At 37.0% G+C, this 17417-nt stretch overlaps 1 protein-coding gene across 1 annotated transcript in view; it reads left to right on the plus strand.

Annotated features, from left to right (window-relative positions):
- The window catches only part of HCRTR2 (hypocretin receptor 2), a 36306-nt gene that overhangs the window by 8596 nt on the left and 10293 nt on the right, over positions 1-17417 (plus strand). Inside the window, exons 2-4 of the mRNA XM_035543059.1 lie at positions 6470-6648; positions 8308-8551; positions 15992-16107. Coding sequence (XP_035398952.1) covers positions 6470-6648; positions 8308-8551; positions 15992-16107 — 539 coding nt within the window. The remainder of the gene's footprint in view (positions 1-6469; positions 6649-8307; positions 8552-15991; positions 16108-17417) is intronic.

Consider the following 17417-nt stretch of genomic DNA (forward strand, 5'->3'; position numbering starts at 1 on the left):
TGTTCTCACTGATGGTTTCAAAAACCCCCAATTAAATATCCTCTACAATTTAGTTGAAGTGTTTATTGTCCCTTAATCAAGATCATCAATAAAGTTATTGAAAACTCATAGAAAGCCTTCCTAAAAAAAATAAAATAAGCCCAGGCTTAAACATCTAATTTTTAGACTGCTATGTTAAAGCAGAATTCTTAATCAGGAATAGAACAAAATAATTTCAGTGACAGCATTTTTCTATCTAACAGTATGCATTGCTTCAGTGTTTCAACAGGGGATCTAGCAGAATGCCATTTGGTATTTTATCTATTCAGACTTCCTTTCAGCATGATTGTTGATAGACTCCCCACCACTGAGGCTTTTATTCACAGTAGGCAATGTCATCACACAAAAAAAGAACAAGGGGGAGATTGCCATATAAAGGACCAAGTCTTTTCCAGCTGGAAACATTTTTTTTTTATTATTTAATTTTTTTACATTTGAGGGTGAGTGGATGGGAAATAATGCGTAACTCAAATCTATTAAACACCTTTTTTTATCACTGTAAAACATTGTGAAGGAAAAACGTTCTTTAGAAGCTTCCTGCTTTGTGCATCTGAAGATGCTGATGAGTAGTGCTTTTATCCACAGCATTACTTCCATATAAATTGTGTGGTCGTATTTTAGTCATACAATTTTGGTGATGAATTTCTAAAGCAAAATAAAGGTATTGAAGCATAGTATAATGGAGGAAAAAATATAATACTTTGTACTCATTTAGGATTTATTACCAAAAAATGAGATAAGACAGAGAGTAATTAATTTATGTAAGGAAATGTTATGTATTGCTTGTTATGGAAATTATATTTTTACTTTGGCCAAGAAGTCCAGTTTGAAGATGACCCATTAAATGAGAGGTTGGCAAGATTTCTGGAGTGTTAGGGAAATAATTTAGGGCTGACGTAGGAAACAAATTGACAGCTGAACCAACTGTTCACCAACAGAAGGACTCCAGCACAATGTTTAATATGCTCAAGACAACGTAAATCTTCCAGGAGGCAAGCAGCTGCATTTTATACCAGCTGGAGCCTTTGTATTGTTTTCATATTCATCTTTAGGTACAATGAGCTATGCTAATTGAATAGATGGCATTACACCCTCTAATTAAAATGCCCCAGGACACTAAACCAACAGGGATTAGATTTGTACATGAAAAATACCAATCTAAAACCCTCACTGTACTGTTGTATTTGAGAGGGTTGTTTTCTTCAGGACTATAATGAGATATATGAAGTTTTCTTGATGGACTTCAAATAGTATCTTAAACTTTAACTCGGATTTGAATTTGTTCTTTTTAGTCTCGTGAGCTTTTTTGGTTTGGTTTGGTTTGGTTTTTTGTTTGTTTGTTTGTTTGTTTGGTATTAGGAAGGTGGGCGAACTTCATTATAGCAGATCTCTCTTCTCTGAGAAAAGCCTCTACAAGTTTTCCCAAACACTGTCAGCCTGACAACTCAAGCTAGTTTCCAAGCTTTCACTGACACTATGTGGCAGAGGTAAGAATAGCAACAGTTTTCATTAAACTTCTTTTGATTCTGGTGGAAGGAAACGGAAGCATCGGTGGTGGGAAATTTCAGTATGATGAAGGAATTAGAACAGTCTGATTACATCATAACCACTATAAATAGCTGTTCTTTGTGAAAACTGGCCTGCATGTTTTTGTTTGCAGAAGTTATTAACTGGAATCATGAGAGTTTTAAAAATAAAATCTGTAATACAGAACATAGTCATAAAGATTTGGCAGGTACTTTGGTTCCAGTACAGAGTTCTCACAGTTTGGGAAGCTTATACACACATTTTTTCTTGAACTGGTGATCCTATCTTCGCTGCCCGTGCTAATACAATTTCTCCCACTTTCTTCTTCACTCATGTTCATCAGAGGTTGCACAAAATATCTGATTTTGCTCAGAACTCTTTTTACTAGTTCATAGATCTGCTGAGGTCTGAAGAGCTTATCTCCTGTTTCATGATTTCAGAGTACTTCTAGTTGAGAACCTCTACTAATTTTTTGCATCATTGCTTCTCTTCTCCAGGGTGAGAAGAAACCTGCTGCTGTCTGCCTTTTCCCTTTGGGTAGGCAGACGGCATTTTGCAGTCCAGGGAGCTTCCTCCCTTGAGCATGTTTCTGGAGAGTTTACACGTGATCTGCATGCCTCTACTTCTTTATAGAGCTGCCTCAAATGAAAATGCATGTTGAAAGGGGTGAGAGTGGAGAGTATGCAAAATTATTTTGTTATGATACTTAACTAGTTCTAATGTAGTAAGTGGCATAGTCAGACTGCTTTGCACTCCCGCAAAATAGTTTTTGAACACCAGCTAGAGAGCTTTTGTCACTGATCTGCTAGATCACTGGTGTGTCAATGAAGCTGATATCCAGGACTACTGAACAAGCTTGTTCTAAGCAGTAGGCAGTAGACTCAGAAAGACATCTGGTCTACATGGAATATATTGAAGTAACTTTCTGTCATTTATACCATTCTACCCTGCTCAAATAACTTGCAGCAAAGCCTCACAGCTCTGTTTATCCTTGCACTGGAAGAAACTGTAAATGCTTGTGTTGAATGCAATACTTCAACCAGCAGAGGGCAATGAGTGGGGGGAACTGACTCGTTTTTAAAATAATTTCTTTTCAGAGGCTTTTGTAACAGTCTTTCTTATACATACCCACTTTTTTGTATACAGTCATAGAATAAGTTTCTGGGAGACATTAATTAATAAGTTAGTATGTAAATATGCTAATTAAGATGCTTTTGTGCTATATGTAATACGAAGAATGGAAAATGGTCTATGCTTCAAAGAATGTATGAGATCAAAAGGGGAACCACACAAGCATAAAGAAATCTAAAGTAACAACTTATCTTTTATTTCTATGCCTGCAAATGATCATTTTTCTACCTTTCAGGTGCCTCTTGCTCCTTTAGATTGGAATTCAGAGGAATTTAGAGCTACTCTCTGTACATTGGCTTTGCCTCTTGCATCTGTTATTCCCTGAGTAGCAAGGGGCACAGTCTTTTTTATTTCTCTGAGGAACAGCAAGTATCAAAGTTCATCTAAATTCCATTCTTGTTAAGCCAGTGTGATCTGGAAGGCTTAGTACAGAGCTGGGAATTATGAGTCCATGCTTCTTATTCTGAGTCTGATTTACTGTGTGGCCTTTGGCAACTTCTGTTCTGTGCTTCACTTCCCTTGTTTCAGAGATGAAAATGATAATATTTTCTTAGCTCTCTGAGATATTGTGAGGTTTCATTTGCTGATACTTATGGAAGCCTTTGAACACAAAATGCAAAATGCTGTGAATTGATTTCTGACACTCTCTGTTGCCAATGAGATTGAACTCACATTTGATAACTTTGTGGATTTGTTTTACCAGAAATAATGTTTACATTCAGGTGTTTTTCCCAAACTTGTCAGCACAAGAGACCTCATCAAAGAGCATGTGCTCTTTGACACGTCTGCTTAAATCTAGCACCTTTGGGCACTGACATCCTTTGATGAAAAAGATGCATTTGCCTGACTCAGATAGAATGTAGGACTGATGAACCACAATATGAGAATGAAGTAGTTGAAATCTGAATTTTAAAAACAACTTTTTTTTATTTGTTCATCAAAGAAGTAAAAAGTACAGAAAAAAACATTGCCATTTAACATTAACTTTTGCATAAGTATAAAACAAGACCATACTTTCAGTATGAATTATACTGAAGAAAAAGAACAAGCCACAAGCAGAAGCCTGAAGTGTTAACATTGCTGTGAATGAATGAAGTGATGCTTGCAACTTTTCTTCCCAGCACTGCATTTCCAGCTGCAAACAGCATTCCAGAGGGGCAGCAATGTATTATCTCCCCTGTTTTGTCCTGCCTCACATTGTTGATATTTAAGTTACAACTGTAGTAATCCCATGCAGAAAATTGAAATAATAAAGATCTGGACAGTTATTATCTTGCAGTGCTAGATAAATAATTACCTGAGCATGTAAATTTTATCACCCAAATGGACTGTAAATATAAATAATATGTTTCCTTTAAGCTTTTGATTTACAAGCCTTGCCTTTCAGATATCTAAGTTCACAGCTAAGAAAACGTGAAATTCTGTATCCAGGGCAAAAATAAAAGAAATGAATACCATGGGAGACGTTCTCCAAGGGCAACAAAGGGCTTTGCAGAGGGAATTTGACTTGCATTTACAAGCTCCTGATAGATATCTATATATATATATAGAGAGAGAGAGATTTATATGTATATATAAAAAAGATTAAGTTTCTACAAGCTATAGTATTTGCATTCATGTCTGCATACATTAGAAGAACATCTATGTTGGTACAGCACTTGTTTTAGAATAAATTTGGAAGCCCAAATCCAAAACAAGTTTGTTGATAAAATCACCTTCTCCTAGAGGAATTGAAGGCCACCTCATTCCTCCCTCTCCCTTTGCCCTAAATTGCCCCCAGATGTCTAAACCTAGCCCTCATGAAGAAGTGATCCAAACTTAGCTCCTACTAAAGCTTTAGGAAAGTCATGAGTGGGTATTTTGTTAATTTGGATCACTACAGTCTGACAACAAAGGTGTGATCCATTCTGAAGAGTATCCAGAGAACAGAAAGAAGGGTGCTTACAGAAGTTCTAAAAATGACTGGCAGCAAAAGATACAGGCCTGTGAAGTTCTACAGTCTGAAAAGAAAACAGAGTAGAGACGTAATAAGAATCTTTACATATTTGAAGTATTGCCACTGGGAAAGCCTGTTCTTCATTGTTGCCTGTGTTCCAGGAAAAAAAAAAAAAAAAAAAAAAAAAGAGGGAGAGAGAATAGCAAAATGGAAGTAGATCACACATTAGAATATCCTCTCCTCTCCTCTCCTCTCCTCTCCTCTCCTCTCCTCTCCTCTCCTCTCCTCTCCTTTCCTTTCCTTTCCGATTCAACACTGTGGTACATTTAAGAGAAGCATGATATCTTCACCTTTAACAGATTTGAAAATGCAAACAGTGACTTACTCGTAGTCTTTCCGTAGTTGGGTTGTTATAAAGACAGGCAAGACAAAATTTGTGAAGTAATATACTTCAACCGATATAGCTGGGAGATGGACACAAACTTTCAGGCACACCATCCTTCTTAGGATCTGAAAAAACATCTGATCTCAAAAACTTATGTGCCAGCTATGTTAGTTTAATAAGAGAATGGCTTAACTCTAGGCAATTCCTTTTTAGATTTGGACAAACTCTTGAGGTCCTTTCTAACTCTTTTCTGCAGCATTCTGTGATCTGTTTAATATATCTAAACTAAGCATAGTGCTATATTCTGGCACATTAAGGAGACTTTGAATCTTCATCCAGATTTGTATGATGAATGAAATATTGTTTACAGCAGAAGAATCTTTGGTGTAGAATGAATTGTAGTGTTTTCTTACAGGAATTACTGTGCTATTTCAGGAAAGTATTGAGCAGGATTTTTTAGAGTTTTTGGCGAAAGGCAATTGATTGCTACAATCTCTCTGGGTTTTACTTCCAAAGTTATTAAAAAAAAATGTTTTTAGTCTAGTTTCTCAGACTCAATTTTTGCATTTTTAACTTATGAATTTATTGCATCCATGTGAAAGAAGTGATTTGCCTATGGCAAGAGGGTTGGAACTAGAGGTTCCAACTCTAGGAGCTCTTAAAGGTCCCTTCTAACCCAAGCCATTCTATGATTCTATGATTTGCTTCATTTGTAAAAGCCTGTCAAATTAAAAAAAAAAAATGGAGGGGGCGGGGGGGAGGGGGGAAGAAATGATATAAAAGCTTTAGGGCACATCCTTTAGAGTGCTGCTATATACTGGTTTTGGTCACAATAATCATGGTCAAAAATATACTACATTTAAAATGGGTTGAGCTTAATGCTGAAAAAATTATATTTGTTTGCTTCCCTCAAATCACAGATACCTTTTTCCCAGGCAAACGTTAGATGTTCTCTGCAGATGCAATAGATATAGTATTCTCAGCAAAATATTTTATAAAATGGTTGTTTTCTTGACACAGTTTACAAGACTCCATGTGGTAGCAATTTGAATTAAGCATCACACTGTCATAAAAAAAAAAAAAAGAAACTTTCACAAATGTAGATGTGTATTTCCATAGAACAGAGCCAATGGATTAAAATAGAAGAAAGATGTGTGAATAGTTAGTGAAGATAGTACTTGAAGTACTGTAAACTGCATAATATATCTGATTATTTCCTATGTTGTGGTCTGCAGAAAACCACTCTTTGTTTACTGAGAATCTCTCTACATGTACCATTTCGTTTCCACTCTAAAAGAAAACACATGGTCTCTACAACAAACTACATATTCAAATACTCTTTATTAAACAAAGGATGCAAACATTTCCTTAATTCTGCAAAGAGAAGTGTTTTTTTGTTGAAGCATCCCCTAAGTCATTTACCGCTCACTAACTTTTCTTTCCAAATTCAGTTTGCATTGCAGTGTGGAAGAATCATCATATGCGGACAGTCACCAACTATTTCATAGTGAATCTATCTCTGGCTGACATTCTGGTCACAATTACTTGTCTTCCAGCAACTTTAGTAGTGGACATCACAGAAACTTGGTTCTTTGGGCAGCCCCTCTGCAAAGTGATTCCGTACTTACAGGTATTATTCTATTGTGTTTGTGTACACACTATCCATGTTATGAAAAACAGAAAGAGCAATATCATCTTCCCAATGGTGATTATGTGACAAAAATTTGTCACTGCTACTGAAGTAGATACCTCAGGATACCTACAGAGGATTGAAGGACTGTTCCACTTATGAATATATTTGTGCTTAAGAAATATTGTTCTTGTTAGACTTGGACAATGCACTTTCTGGAACATTTGTCTTATGTCATTCACTTTCTGTGATCTTTTTTAATAATTCAGAAGAGATACAAAACAAGAAAAATGTCTGGAAATAGAATTACATACAGAAGTATTCTCTCTGTATGTGGACCTTAACAGCTACTCAGGTGTCCAGGATGGAGAATCCGAACTTTTGAAGAACTCTGAGTGGAGTCCATGCCTTCATATGTGTTTAGTGACTTATTTTGCACTCTTTAAAAATAGTCATCTTGTCCTGGTATAATGGGAGCTGATCAGATTTTCTGCCTTGAGTATAATTGCCACCACTCATTACCAGTGGACTTAATTAGTTATGAGATCATTTGCATAAAAAACATTGACAGATACCTTTTGTAAGTATAGCAGTTCACTTGAACTCACTGGGCATACTATCATGACAACTTGCTTGGCATTTCAGTCATTATAAATCAAAAGAATTAAGCAGAAAAATCTGAAAGTATGCAGGTGATCATCTTTGTCCCTCCAGCACAACCTGTATTTTCAGCAGAGACCTATGCATTCAGGCTGAGAAGCCACATTGTCAAGGGCAACAGTCCTTCAGCACGTGTCTTCTACTGGATAGTATCAAAATCACAAAACTTGTCTCAAAGCCTCCATTCTAGCACAAGAAATTCTGAGGAGAAACAGAAATGATAACCAAACAATAAAACAAAAGTGATGCTATTTCCTACAATGAATAAGAGGTTAAAAATGGCATAATCTAATTTAAATTAATTGCTTTTTTTTCATGAGATTCTGAATTTCTGTTGTTCCTTTGAAAACTGAAAAGGCAAAATGTTGGTGCTGATATCCAAATATAATACAGAATTATTTTTTTCCTAAGTTGCTCTACAAAGAAAAAAAAAGATCTAATTTGTTGACTGTTTTAGAATTAATCTTTCAGATAAAGTTATGCAAATTCTAAGATGCATAAGTTTGTTCTTTAAGAATCTGATTCTGTTACTCCTACTCACTTTCAGTAGCACCCTAATGTGTGAATTGGTTCAGGCTAGATATAAGGAAAAAATTCTTTACCATGAGTGTGGTCAAACACTGGAACAGGCTTCCTAGAGAGGTTATTGTTGCCCCATACCTGTCAAGAGATACTTGAATAATAATAACATGCTTTGAATTTTGGTTAGCAAAGTTACCTGAAGTGGTCAGCAAGTTGGACCTGATGATCTTTGTTGGTCCCTTCCAACTGAACTATTTTATTCTATTTTATTCTATTCTACAGCAGATGATGATATCTGTTGTAATTCCATAAGAAGCAACTAAAACAGAGACTTTTTCTGAAAATAATTTCTATTTCATAATTTCAAATAATAAACTGTTGAAAATAGAAAGAATTTTTAAAACTCTCAAAAACAAGAAATCACTTTTGAAACAGAAAAATTACATTTACATTAACATAATATTTCCTTTTCTTTAGACAGTTTCAGTCTCTGTGTCTGTACTAACACTTAGCTGCATTGCTTTGGATCGATGGTATGCAATTTGTCACCCTTTGATGTTTAAAAGCACAGCCAAGAGAGCAAGGAACAGCGTTATAATTATCTGGATTGTGTCCTGCATCATAATGATTCCTCAGGCTATTGTTATGGAGTGCAGCAGTGTGTTCCCAGGATTAGCCAATAAAACCACCTTGTTCACAGTGTGTGATGAGCACTGGGGAGGTGAGTGTGTCATTGATCATAAAGACTGAATTTTTCCTGCTGTTGTGTAATAAAAATATCAGGACATTTAAATATGCAGTCAAGTGTATAAACATATCACAGAATGTTCTTAATTATATAACCTTTCCTAGAACTACTGTTTTTCAAATACTCTGAATTTATATTTTCTTTTATACTGCTAAGACTAAAAGTACATTTAAAACCAAATTTGAAAGAATGAGGCTGACTTATGTCTTGGTCATGTTAATGTTTCCCAGAGGGTGAAAATGTTCCCATCCTTAAAGGCTTATGGTTATATAATTCTCAGTGATTGATGGATATTGCAGGCTTACAGTATTTAGTCTTCAGAAATAACTACACAGGAACAGAACTTCTATTTACCTGCTATGCTGATTTTGCTAATTGGTGGTATTTGATTAGGTCCTTATTTGTATCTCCTGGGACTTCAGTGCAATTTGCATGTCATTACAGAATTTACAAAGATGTCATGGATATGGGGTAGCAAGTTAGTCTACAATTTGAAATTTGTCATGGACAAGATCATTTAGATAACTTTAAAATTGTAATTGGTTACAAATGATTCTATCCAAGAAGTGTAATTCTGCCTTTCCAGATTAACTCTGAATCTAACTTCTTCTGTATTTGAATTCAGCTGTAAGAAGTCATAAGGGTTGCCATGGAGTAACTATTTCTATTTTGATTCAGTTCACACAGCAAGTCATGTTAGCCACTCACGTGAATGGTTAAGATTCAACTCTGGTGGGCCTTGGCATAACTCCAATGCTAATAGAGCATATGAGTTACATGCTGTGACTCTGACACTGGATATAATGACCATCAGTAATACCATTTTTCAAACACAGAAAAATAAAGCCAAGTTTGCCAAAACATATAATGAAAAGGTGGTTGTTTAATAGCCTCAAGTCATTTTAAAATACAATCAGATTCTCCATCAGTTCTGTGTCTGTAGAAGATTCTAGTCCTGTGAACAATTAAGATAAAATACAATTGGATCACCTGTACTTAATTATTGTGATAAATTAGTTCAAGCAGCTTGAACTGCTGAGGGTTCTTCCATGTGGTGTTCTGGAAGTTCCTCCCTCTTCAGGGCCACTGGGGGATTAATGAGAAGATGTTGGCTATCACATTCCCTCATCCTGGTTAGTCCTCTGGGACAAGGCAATGAATGGGGGCAGAGATGTCCATTAGCTGGCTGGCACTGATTCCAGACAAAGATGTGCTGAAAATTTGTAGGTTTCAGGAACCCCCATTAAGCTGGAAGTATTGTACTTGCTGTTTTGTTGGAGAAGTCACATCTGTTCTTTACTTCTAGTGTTCTCTTTTCATCTGTGAACAATTTTGTATCCCATTCTGCTGCTGGATGCTGCAGGATTCATGTGAATATTTTCTTTCACAGCATTCACTCTGAGTACAATTTGTGTCCATTCACTTTGACTGCAGAGTTAATTATCCACGTCTTCATCACTTCAAGGTTAGATCTGAAGCAAAGATTGTTTTAATCAACCTAGGAAATGAAAATGATGGAAAACACCACAGTTAATTAATTAGGGGGTCAGGAGAGTATTTCATCAGGGAACACAATCTCAGAATTTCCAGATCTCCATTGGTCATCTTGATTTCGAACAGGAAAATGTCGCTTTCAGACTAGAGTCTGTAATAGCTGTGGAACTATTTTAAAGACCGGGTCATTCAATACTGGACTAGAATAGTTCCAGCCCACAGATATGGCTGAGCTGAAGCACCCATTATATAAAAGAAAAGAAGCTCCCAGATTGTTTGCAAGACTCCCATAAAGTGTATTTGTCAAAAATGAAGTCTATTGATCTTCAGGTTTTTCTGTGAGCCTTTATTCAGATGTTTGGAGAGGTAGAAAGGGGCATAATAAAGGCAAGTACTTGCGCATAAAATTAAGGTTTGTTTTTGTGTGTTGTTTTTTTTTTTCAGAAATGAAGTGCCAACACTCCAAAATGATATTTTTTTTTTATTATTTTTTCTTTTTTTAATTGATATTGAACATAAAATGAAAATAATTTCACATTAAAAATCCATGAAAGTTTTCTGAAATGGGAAAGCTTTTCATTCCAATTAAAGATAACAATGTTATTTTTATCTTGTTATCTTTTTAATAAATGATTCTTCTAATGGTAATGCACCATCATTGGTAGTTATTCTGCTAGTATGTTTCATCTGTCCATTACAAATAATCCTCTCATTGCTTTGTAATAATAGCCTACCAGAGTAACTCAAGAGAGGAACCTTTCTGTGTATTAACATAGGTTAATAGGTTGCTCAAATTTTTGGATGTCTTAGTAAGTGTAGACTTAACCATACATTATCCATGAGGATAAAATACAACACATCCTTTTCAGACCATGGAGAATGGAGTGTCATTAGCCAGAAATCATTTTGTTTCAATTAGAATTGTCTAAGGACAATGAGTTGGGTTAAAGCATAGAAGATACAGTTTTTCTACTGAGAACCTGGGTTTGAAATCACAAAGGCTACCAAATAGAAAAACAAAAGAGTGCGGACAACAGTTTGAAAAGACTGGTGAGCCTTAAAAGCCAAATGAAGGACTAAAGAGCTAATATTTTCAATTTATTTATTTATTTATTTATTTTGCCTTGGTTAGCTGTGGTAATATCTGGTCAAAGAAAGCTAACTAGGAGGAATTTGAAGGAGAAAGAAATTTGTTTTCCTAAGGAAAAAAAAAAATGCATTCACGAAGATAGTGGAGATGTTAGATATTCTACATATTCTAGAGACTCTGAGCAAATACTATAGGAGTTTCAATTTGTCTGAAGAGGAAAAGGATTGTATTTGGGTGTTTACTGCTTTATTTAGAACTCCATATATTTTATGCTGTCTGATGAAATCTTTGCAGAGTATCACATGCACCTTATGTCCCAAGGATGTTAAAGTGAGAATTGTCAAGGTTGGAACTTTAAGAGGGGATGCTTAATGATACTTTCCAAAGTATTTCAGAAGTCTATACTAATTCTGGGAACTCAGGGCCATTGAAAAGTGAGGTGCTATGTAGTACTAACAGACAGGAAGATGTCTGGAACAGTCCAGGAAAATGTCAGGGATGCCAAAGCAGGAGACAGAACTGTACCCTACCCAGATTTAGGTCCAGCTGCTGAAATCCATACCAGTCTGGTGAGTGTCTGGAAGGAAGGTCTGATCAACACAGTGACACTTGGGATCCTAAATGGTGAACAAATAGTGGCCACCCTGACTAATAATAAGATTTCAAGCATGTGGTTGGAGAGCTGCCAGGGACTGCAAATGGAGCAATAGTTCAGCCTAAAACAAGACTCAATTTCTTTTTAATTGCTTCTGGCATTCCAGAATATAAAATTCATTGCCAATTCTAGGCTGAGGGTTTTTCATTTTGAGTACTGTCTAATAACAATATTTTATTTGGGAATGCAGAAGGATCCAACATGTGACCTATGCAGACTCACTTAAGGAGCCAGTGTTGGCCACAGTTCTATAATAGTCTGTAATTGCGATGTGCTGAATTTGATGATAAAGTGCCAAAATAAAAGAAACATATATTAAAATGAGTTCACCATGTGTCCAAGCCAGCTAAATGCATTCTCTTAGAGCTGTTCATGAAAACGGTGTTAGCCAAAGTGCATTAGCCAACCCGTTTGCATATGATAAAAAGAATATGGAGTTAATCCTTTCCCGATACTACATGGCTGAATGGAAACAAAAAGAAGACTTTGTGTTCCATTTCCTCCTAGATTACTCATAAAATAATACAAAAACATATTGTCTTAATTCTGGAAAATAACATAGCTGGAATTTGCAGTTACATGAAGGTTTATACATCCCATTTATCAGAGTGTTCAGCATTCAATTCCGTAATGCTAATTGCTACCTGGAGTGTAGAAAACAACAGACTCTAAATGTTGATCCATGCCATCAGTTATTTAAGAGTACTGTGCAGCTATTGAACAGGCACAACTGTACTGCATAGTGTTAGAAGCTACATGTGTTCAGACATGACCTGGAACAGGCCAATCTTAGTAATACAAATATATATATATATATATATTCATATTCTTATGTCCAAAATCAATGCAAGGAATGAGAATATTTGAACTATATTGTGATTTAAAATTCAGAAGTTAAGGCAAAATGTGTTGGACATTTTAATACAGAAGGAAGTTAGAATATTGTTAATACTAAAATCACACTTGTTGTCATGAATTGATAGCACAAAGCATGATATATCATGTTTGAAAAATGTTATTCTACTCTAGTATTTAACTAGTTGTAAGTACTCTGACATAGGAAAATATTTTGGAAGGGACTGTGCTGTGTAATATAATTTTCTCTACTATGGGCATGCATTTTCTAACATCCCTACCTATTAAGGTTTATTCTAAAATAAACTTTTTAAGCTGTTTTGCTTCTGCATATTGATAAGTCCAAAACCTCATAGGCATCTTCCTGAGACTAGGGAACCTGGGAACTCTCCATGCTAAAAAACTTGATAGTCTGGTTATTTTTCCCTATTCTTAGAGAAGCTGTCAAGAGTACCAATTTCACTGTGTTTAAGGGGATATTTTGTTTGCTAGACTTATCAAAACCTTCAGAGTCTGGGTTGTTTTCAGTTTGTATATATGTGTATATAAACATATATAGAAAAATTCTGGCAAACTCCAGAAGATGCAATTTCAAACGTCTGCCTCCTTGCTTCACTGAATGACAGTCTGGGGCTGCAACACAGTGCTGAGAAGGAAACTTTACAGCTGACACAAGGTTTATTTTAGCATACTGATAATTTATCAGGTGGAGTAATCATACTCTATGTCTGGTACTGAGTTGGAACAGCAATCCCACCCCACTCCAATCCTTGTGCCCACTTGTTTTCTTTTCCCCTCCCCTCTTTTCAGCAAAACAGTGGCCAGTGTTGTGAGAAAATCTAAAAATGATCTTCCCCTGTCCCACAACCCATTAAGACACCAACTGATGGAAAGGACAGTTTTCACCTCTTCTGCTTGAGAGTAAGAGGATTAGTGGTTCCAGTCATACAGCTGATATATCACCAAGTCCCATAGACTGATTGATGCTCTCATTTGAGGAGCCTGCAACTTGCCTGCTTGATAAATGAATGGTATCCCAAACCAGCCCTTCCTACTCCTCACTGTTGTGATTGTCAAACAACTTTAAAGCTTTTCTTTGCCTTGAGAAGCTAAACAGACTCATACTTCTTAGGGAAAAGTTCTACAAAGGGCTTTGCCCTGGGTGGAGGAGGGACAGGTTTCCTTTGATGTGTAGCAGCTGGCACTTTCCAGGTGGCTAAACTTCAAAGGCAAGTCTTAGGATCTTTCTCCAACCTGGTTCGTCAGTTCTTTGTAGATAGCTAGACTCATTTAATGTTACACTTTACTTGGAATGATAAATTGGAAGCCATAAACTCCAGATGGCCTTTTAAATATGTACTGTCCTTCCACCTGAAAGGGGCCTGGCTGCCTGCAGAGCGTTGATGTAGCAGGTGGCACCTCCTTCTGAATAGAAGGAATGTACTTTCAGCTCTGACATCCCATGATCCCAGTAAGTTAACATTACTCCACGTGTGAAGCCTGAATGCCGCTGTTTCCCTGTCTGACTGGACTGTTGTGATGCTGCATTTTTGAAGTGTAAAACCAATTTTCAGATCATCAGTAAACATACAAATCCAAATCATTGCCAGTTATTAAAAAAAAAAAAAAAAAGGCCTAAATGGCCTGCCTCTCCCAGGGATATTCACATGAGCCACTGGCTATGGCTGTTCAGTGAAGAGTTGATAACCTGATTTGCTACAGAATCTTAGAGCCAAATGCTGCCCATCTAAATTGTTTGAACTCTTACCCATCAAAGCTGTGAAATCAACATTTCTATTGCCTTTGCTAGCAGTGAACATGGGCTAGATGTTGCCTATTGTATGTATATGTGTGGTACTTGGTAACATCTGTATAGCAAGTGTCTGTTTCCCTGATAATGAAGTTTTCTGACCAGCTGTTTCAGGATCAACACGGTGTGACATTATAGGAGTCAGGGTTTGACAGTGAGCCTTGAGTTAACATGATGGTACAGTCCTCTCTACTATGAGAGTTACGGGCCAGGTCTGTGTATCTCCTTGACTGTTCAACCTCTTAGGGATTCTCCTGACATGCAATTGGACTTCTTGTTTGATAGGGTGAAAAGTCTTACTTTAAGAGGCAGAAAATAAGTTTGATTCACCGAAGATCTCATCTCACGCAACTCAGTTTTTCTTCCTTTCTTTTTATTGAAAGTACAATCAACGCAGAGTTTCAGTTGCAGATCTCACCACCCTGAAACACTGAGAAATTCCAGAAATTAACACAAATATTCCCTCTTTACTGTAGCCCAAAATACAATGTTTAGATTTACCATGCAATCTAACTGCTCATGTAGTGCAGTTTATTTTCTGCTACATTTTGTCACTCTACATAATGTTAATTCCTTTTCTGAGGCTGTCCATAGATGTTAAGTTGTAATTAATATCAACATCTGATAATACCAAACTACATTTGTTGTTACAAAAGTGAAACTAAGTTTTCCAAGCACCAACTGCACATTTGTCCATAATCTAATGATGAAGCTTATGATACAATATTCTTAAAAACACAGCACATTCACAACACTTATGTTAGTCTCTAACATTCATAAACTGTCTTTTGGAAAGAGATACATATGGCATTACAGCACAGTGGTAGCAAACTCAATATTGTTAAAGCTGTGTCAAAATAACTTGTGAATTTCCTGTTTAGCACATTTGACTGAATTAATTCTGGTTTTGTTCATACAATCACAACAATAAATTGAGTACAGCTAGAAGATACTTTTCTTCTGCCACCAAAAAGTGATTAAAAGAAATCCTGCCCTGTGCGAATGGGAGAAGAGTGTAGAGTACTTCTAATGTGTAGTCTACATTCTATGTTTATAGGTGAGAGACTGTACAAGTTACTCAGGCATACAATTCTGCCTTTGCAGAATTAAAACTAAAGACATTTCTACAGCCTCTTAAATGTGTCAAAGATGAGGCAGTTTAAGTAACTGGTTAGCTACTGTTAGGTAATGCAATGTTCTATCTTTCACTGATTTAATAAAAACAAAACTTCTTAAGACTTAATACCTTAAAGCAAAAATGTCATATGAAAGCAATAACGTAATAAAAGAGATAAAAGATGCTTGAGATAAGACCATGTTTATAATAGGAACAAAATGTGTATGGAGGTGATTAAAAAATCAGTCCTGGCCATGAGGTTAGTGGACGCATCTTCCATTATTACCTATTATGTTTGAAATACGTATGCATATTTATATGAATAATGGCTTAAAGTGATTTTGAAATGTATGTATATTTAAATACTTTTTTTTTTTCAATTCTCTTTCCAGCTGAGGTTTACCCCAAAATATACCACACATGCTTTTTCCTGGTGACATACATGGCACCACTGTGTCTTATGGTGTTGGCTTATTTACAAATATTTCGAAAGTTGTGGTGTCGCCAGGTAAGTCACTTATACTAGCTCTGTTTGTTTGTTGTTGTGGCTAGGTGTTGATTCCCATATGCACCCTTCCCTATATGCTCCATTTGGTCACTTAAGATTGGATTTACATGGATTTTTACATTCAGCCCTGTCAACAGGTTTAGTGACACTGCTGGCTTACAGTCACCTTGGATGGGAAGGGAGATGCATTCAAAAATCACAGAATCACAGAATCACAGAATCGTCTAGGTTGGAAGAGACCTCCAAGATCACCTAGTCCAACCTCTGACCTAACACTAACAAGTCCTCCACTAAACCATATCACTAAGTTCAACATCTAAACGTCTCTTAAAGACCTCCAGGGATGGCGACTCAACCACTTCCCTGGGCAGCCCATTCCAATGCCTAACAACCCTTTCAGTAAAGAAGTTCTTCCTAATATCCAACCTAAACCTCCCCTGGCGCAACTTTAGCCCATTCCCCCTCGTCCTGTCACCAGGCATGTGGGAGAATAGACCAACCCCCACCTCTCTACAGCCTCCTTTAAGGTACCTATAGAGAGCGATAAGGTCGCCCCTGAGCCTCCTCTTCTCCGGGCTAAACAACCCCTGCTCCCTCAGCCACTCCTCGTAAGACTTGTTCTCCAGACCCCTCACCAGCTTTGTCGCCCTTCTCTGGACTCTCTCAAGCACCTCCATGTCCTTCTCGTAGTGAGGGGCCCGAAACTGAACACAGTACTCGAGGTGTGGCCTCACCAGAGCCGAGTACATGGGGACAATCACCTCCCTAGACCTGCTGGCCACGCTGCTTCTTATGCAAGCCAGGATGCTGCTGACCTTCTTGACCACCTGAGCACACTGCTGGCTCATATTCAGCCGACTATCAACCAGTACTCCCAGGTCCTTCTCTGCCAGGCAGTTTCCAATCACTCATCTCCCAGCCTGTAGCGGTGCTTGGGGTTGTTGCACCCCAGGTGCAGGACCCGGCACTTGGCCTTGTTGAACTTCATACAGTTGACCTCAGCCCATTGGTCCAGAAGGAAGCCAGGCTGAATGTAGAACTCTTTTTGCTCATGTCTATGAAAGATTCCTAAGAGAGAGAGACAGAGAGGAAAAGGCAACAGAAAAATTGACTGTAGAGAGAGGAAAGACATTATGTCTGAAGTGCTTACTGAAAGACCTTAGGTGATCATATTTGGTGACTGTGTACTGCTAAAGTCTTCTGCAGCAATCAAAAGTTAAGATCGTCCTTCTCATTTTGTTAGTAGTTTGTACAATTTATATTTTTTTATTTATTTTTCATTCTGTCAAGTCTCTGTTTCATAACAGGTC

Source organism: Cygnus atratus, chromosome 3, assembly GCF_013377495.2.
Source record: "Cygnus atratus isolate AKBS03 ecotype Queensland, Australia chromosome 3, CAtr_DNAZoo_HiC_assembly, whole genome shotgun sequence".
In the NCBI taxonomy this organism is placed as follows: domain Eukaryota; kingdom Metazoa; phylum Chordata; class Aves; order Anseriformes; family Anatidae; genus Cygnus; species Cygnus atratus.